The sequence below is a fragment of the Bactrocera latifrons genome, unplaced genomic scaffold, assembly GCF_001853355.1.
Source record: "Bactrocera latifrons isolate USDA-ARS-PBARC rearing strain unplaced genomic scaffold, ASM185335v1 scaffold_94, whole genome shotgun sequence".
Lineage (NCBI taxonomy): Eukaryota > Metazoa > Arthropoda > Insecta > Diptera > Tephritidae > Bactrocera > Bactrocera latifrons.
This window is the reverse complement of record NW_017537645.1, coordinates 323,783-330,123: the sequence shown is the minus strand read 5'-3', so window position 1 is coordinate 330,123 and position 6,341 is coordinate 323,783. Positions and strand designations below refer to the sequence as shown.

The following is a 6,341-nucleotide window of genomic DNA, read 5'->3' as shown; positions in this document are numbered from 1 at the left end:
AAACTATCCAACAATCTAAGGAATGGCGTGCTAAGAATTACCCGAAACCGGAAAAACCGGAGGTTTATGCAAGTATATGAACAATTGGATTAAGTTCACGCTGATATTTTTTTTTTTTTTTGTCAGTCCAGGTCAAATTTCATCAGATGGTAGGTCGTATTTTCGGCACACTGGCTGTAAAAGAACTGAGCTGCGTTGATTAAGACTTCATTTTGGCTTTTTTACAGATCGAACGAGAACACAAAGGCCAGAACCGAAATAAAAATTAATTGAAACAAAAACATCTCAAATATAAGTACTTGTAGAGAATAGTAGCTTCAGTCTTGACAGTAGATACAATCATGTAGTCAAAAAGCATATCAGTATATAACATACTGAGAGGTTCTAATTTACTTTATCTTATCATTCCTCCAACATATGGGTTTTTTGAATACGAATAAGAAGAAATTCTAAAATTTGCGAAGTTAGCTGCCATTTATTGATCATTTACATCGTATAGTCACTTACTCTCTCCTACTCTCAACTCAAATACCTAAAACCCATTTATTACAAAATTCTTATGATAGTATTACAAACAATACACAATATTATCTAAACCATTATTATGAATTCATACTTGAAAATATAAAGTACAAATTTACAAACATTCAATTGATAGTGTGATTTGCGCAAACTATCACTCTCTCCACTCGTCATTTGTTCATATATACATATGTATGTATGTATGTATGTATGTATGTATATAAAAAAGGGGATAAACTAGGTAACAGAGCAATACGTAATATATTTATAGTATTTTTTTAAATACTGTTATGCCTTCATTAAGTAAAGTAAAATTCTTGACTGATTATCAAGAAAGACTTTGCTTTGATAAAGATACGACTCTGATTAATAGAACTAAAATTGTAATCAATTATAAATTAAGATAAAGTACTTCTTTAGTACACTGTATTGAGTCAGTGTCTGTGGTTTTTGTGATTAATTGCATACCATATGTGATTTGAATGTGTAGCCTATATGGTGAAGGCCCAGTAGGAAACTACTTGATTGCAAAATGTGACAGATCAGGGACAGTTGTTTGAGAGTTACTTCTTTGCTGCCTGAATTAGCTATAGGGAAAATTTAACAATCAGTTGATACGATATTTTATAATTATCATAATGAATCAAGAATTCTTTGATCAATTGTGATTTTTATCTTTACTCAAAACTTGACTATTGATTTAAGACCACGAAAAAAGCAACACAAAAATAGGTAAAGTAATACATTAAACCACTCCGACTATCGCCCAGTGCCACGCTGAGTATTAGTAGCATATTGGAAACTCTTAAATAGGAAATTCAATTTAAAGACATGAATATCAAACAATGAATTCTCAAAATTTGTATTTCAAACCGAATTTCGTGTGCGGGTGCAAATGTTGAAGAGACTTACTGTGATTGAGTTTTATCAAAACAAAAGCTTACGAGTGATACAAAGCCTTCAAAGATGGTCAAGTGATCGTTGAAGACATGATACGTTCTGGATAACCTTAGATCTTTTAAACTTATGAAAATATTAAAAAAAAAGTATAGGATATGGTGCCGTAAAATCATTAGGAAAGTGTTAGAGAGATAGAGAGAGAGCTCGGGAGTCCGTTTGAATGATTTTGGTGGAAATTTTTGGTATGAAGCGCGTTCTTGCTCGACTCGTCCGGATAAATCTGAGTTTTTTTTTTTTTTTTTTTTTTTTTTTTTTTTTTTTTTTTTTTTTTTTTTTTCAAAGAGTATTATTGTGACCGAATTTAAACCAAAGACGACAGGACTATCGATCAACCACCTCATTCACCACATTTGGCGCCGTGTAATTTTTTTTTTTTTTTGTTGTTTTTTTTGCTTAAACTGAAACCCGTTTTCAATCGATCGAAGAGATAAAACAAAATTCGCTGAAGGAGCTGGAGATTATCCCAAAAAGTGCTTACGAAATGTGCATTACATCTGGTGGGGATTACTTTGAAAACGAGAGAATAAATATTGATGAATAATTAAACTTTTTTATGATAGAGAAAAGAGATTTTCAGACTTTGATATACAAGTTTTACTTCGCAGCATTAATATTTTCCGTATGAGTCTTAAAAATCATGAACGAGGATACCTTTGGTCAAAAAGCTCTTACTGGGCGCATGTAAACCATAAGATTTTTCCATGACTTTTCTTTTAGAGCAATTTTTTTTAATGTAATCAGAATACTCAACCATTTTAATTACAAGCATAAATCGCGGCAATCTTTAAGAGCAAAATAATGATTAGCATAGGAGCTTATATGATAGCTAAATATGTATACATTAGTATTTACAAAAATAGGGCTCAGCATATTCCATCAAAACTATTGGAGACTTGTCAAACTGCGTATGAAAAAACGAAATTTACATTTAACCCAGCCACCGCCGCCTCAACTCTGGTGAATCACATAGAGTGCGTGTGCTTACTTACTCACATATGTACATATGTACTAATACATACATATATATCTATTTAAGTACTTAGGTACTATTCAAATGCAAATGCGGTAACCGGGCAAACGGTCGACGCTGGCGCTGAAAGACCGGAAATAAACGACGTGACTTTTAATAAAAGCAAATGGAACAAACAAAAAATCGGGAAATACAATATATATTTGTACAAGTACCAGCAAATGTATGTACATAAAATAATTATGAATGAGTATAAGAATTTAGAACTGAAGAAGGGAATTAACTACAAGCAACAATAAAAGCTAAAATTATTAGTGGAATTATGAATAAATTAAAATTAAAAGAAACAAAGAAATCGGAAATGCATAGTGATACGAGAACTTTATTAAAACGCCTCACTTAACAAAAGTCTAAAAATAATCAAATTGTAATCGCAAATTGAGAGCAAAGAATTTGTAAGTAAATAAGTAAAAAGTAAATAGCTTTTTATTTTGATAGCTTTTTGAGCGGTATACTCTTCTCTCTTACCGCTCTTAGACAAACGGCGGGAATTACAAGTTTTAAACCGACCCTCAACAACTAAAGTTTTAAAAAATCTTTCTTGGAAAATTGTATGTTGAAATGTAACGCTTACGGAAAAGCCTTCTTGAAATCATTATCAACTCTACTATGACGATAATTTCGAAAAGGTTAGAAGAAACAATGCTTGCAAATCGTCAGGATGGCACCAATGAGTTTTAGTTAATGGTTTGGGTATAAAGCTTGTCTTGCATGACTCGTATCAAAAGACCTGCACGTTCTGCAAATACGAAGTAGTGTTAAGGTCACAAAAGATATGTCTGTCAACGAGGTTGAGAACCGTATTATCAGCAGTCGTTAAACCCAGTGGTGATGAGAAGTGGGTTAATGCATCTAACGTCGAAACTGTCCAACACTTTAGCGTATGGCGATCTAAAAATGAGACGAAACCAAGAAAACAGATGCCTTACAACAATTGTATAGAAAGTTACTTGAATTAGTTTAAGAAACTATTTTTAAGGTAAATATATATCAAAATATGTGAAAATGTCAATCCGGGTCAAATGTTGTCATTTATTACATACAACCTTTGTTATTAACTATTAACTATTCAACTACTTCCTTACGTCTATATAAGCTAACAAGAACTCCACATTAAGACTTTCGGCCCAACATAATGACAACGACCCTTCTGAAATTCTTTCACAGTAAGTGAGATTCCCAATAGGGTACTAAGTGGTTGAAAAATAGCACAACAATTGCCATCCGGTGATCCATCGTGGAATATTTTTGTTATTAGGAACTCAACAGAGTATTCTAAAGAAAAGCTCTTCCTTATTGTATCAAATGAAACTCTAGTTGTATCTCTTCAAGATCGTTCTGTTCTTATACAAGTAGTATAAGTACAAATCAAGTCAAATGGTTTAAGAGTTGAGGACGAAGATGATGAAGAGGTTATTAGTAGAAATTATAGCAACAGTTCTTAAAAGATATAGTGCGAGCGTGACTGAGTTTGACGTGACGAGTGGTTAAGGACAAAGCGAAAAAACAAGTTTAGGTATTTGTAGAAGAGGACAAGCTCATTTTGCTGACGATTTTGTATAGTTCATACTTTGAAGAAAAAAAATTGTGCGGTATTAAAGTAAACTTAAGGTGGGCTTAAGTTTCATTGTGAAGTAATCGTGATCGCTCCATTAGTTGAATATTTCAAATATATTTATATAATAAAATATTGTATATTTTCACCAGCGAGTATAATAATTATACTATTAAATATTTACTAAGTTTAAGTTAAGTTAATATATGTATGCACTTTTATAAAAAAGTCGAAAACATTTGGATATAGCAATCTCGGAAGGATTAAAACTAATCACACAAATGATGAAATGCATTTACGACTTTTTATTTTGTAAAATGTTTCTATTTCTATTCTATAACTAAATTATCGATGATATCGAATATGCATCCATATCCACTGAATCCTCTAACAACCGCTCACATTGTCACTTTTGGGATTAACCCTCTCTAACATTTTCCTGAGTAATTTTGCGTCCACTAAGCGCAATTTTCAAATATGTATTTATTTTTAAAAATCAGCTATAAATTTCCAACAGCTTTTCGAATAAGAATATTTGTACGAATGCACGACACACACCATTTCAAATCGGCAAATATTTAATTTACATAGTTTTCTGCAAACACTCATGAATATATGTATGTAATTAAGAGATGTATGCCCTGTGGGAAAAAATTGCAGTAGGAAGAAAAATTTGCGAAACTTGAAATACCTTCGTGGAATCGACGTCAGTTCATGCTTTTCATACCTACAGGGTATGTATAGTATGCTTGAAGGAATGCACTACGTATAAGGGAACACGGTCAGAATTTGATACATATCGTATGTATTTATACAAATGTGCTGTTTTGAAAGATCTTTGTCGAAAAAACCTATTACGCCACTAAACATTATTTTTATATTTCCATTCCGACTTTGTTTTGCCTTTTTTAATGTGTTTCAGTTTGTCATATTGTTTGCAATTGTTGTTGATTTCATGCATATTATGTATTTACTCTACTGTTGTGCGTACTTCACTATGTACATATGTATGTATATAGAACATGTATTTTTATATATTGCGATTTTTGCCATTTTATACATTTTGTGTGTTATGCTTGTTTGAGAGCGCAAATGGCTTATCTTATCATACGTTTTGTATACTTGTCTCACCAAAAAAAAGAAGAAAAAAAAAACAGAAATACACATTCCCATTTTTAACGGCAACATTTTACAGCAAAGTTGTGATTTAAATTTTTTTATAAGTTATTTTATGACCGATTTGTTACAATGAGCTTAGATGGGCACCCTATATTTTTAGCTTATGGTCACATTGACGTTATAGGAAACTTTTCATTTCTAAAAATTTTTAATTTCTTTGTTTCTAAAAATTCAGATAATGCAGTAAATTTTTGTGGCTGCAACGAATTTATGTAACGCAACAAAACTCAGTCACGCTCGCACTGCACAGACTACTACCATAGTTAAATCGCAATTGGTTAGAATAAAAATTATAAATTGTTTTGTGTACTTCTGAAATAGTTCAAAACCGAAACGGTGGAGTTGCCACTTATTTCAAAACTTTTATTAAAACAATTTAGTAGATTAAAACTACAATCTTTGTGATTAACTGGAGAAGTTTAAGAAATTTATTAAAACTATTTTATAACAAATAACAGATAGAGTTGCCACTTGTTTCAAAAATTTCATTAAAACAATTTGATGGATAAAAAATACAATCATACAAGTGGAGAGATTTAAAAAACTTTATAGTTAAAATTATTTTTCAAAACAAGAAGAGTAGAGTTGCCACTTTTTCAAAAATTTTATTTAGAGGGTTATTTACATAAAAACTACAATTTGTATATTTAACTGGAAAGATTTAAGATATTTTATAGTTAAAATTATTTTTCAAAACAAAAAAGGTAGTGCTGCCACTTGTTTCCATACGTTCATTAAAACAAATTGATGATACATGCATGTAGATAAATACCACAATACTTATAGTAAGTGTCAACTGGCGGGGATTTACAGTTAAAATTATTTTTTACGTAGGGTTGCCACATGTTTTATAACTGTTAACCAATCAAATCCACGTAAAACAGAGTAAATATATATATCAAACTTAATAGTTGTTAGAAGTACCTATTTTCAATTTTCATTTCATTTCAATGCTATAAAAATTTCAATTGTTATTATGATGTACACATAGATAACAAAATATACGATTTCCAGAAACAGTTTTGTACATTTTTCATTTATTTTGCAAAAAAGTTGCCACCAGTTCGAATTTTTTTTTTTAACAAAATTTATAAA

General features: G+C 30.9%; 1 protein-coding gene across 1 annotated transcript in view; it reads right to left on the bottom strand.

Annotated features, from left to right (window-relative positions):
• Positions 1-3,233: 3,233 nt before the first annotated feature.
• LOC108977675 (probable basic-leucine zipper transcription factor E) overlaps positions 3,234-6,341 on the bottom strand; it is a 46,659-nt gene continuing 43,551 nt past the window's right edge. The window contains exon 4 of the mRNA XM_018947490.1: positions 3,234-3,403. Coding sequence (XP_018803035.1) covers positions 3,234-3,403 — 170 coding nt within the window. The remainder of the gene's footprint in view (positions 3,404-6,341) is intronic.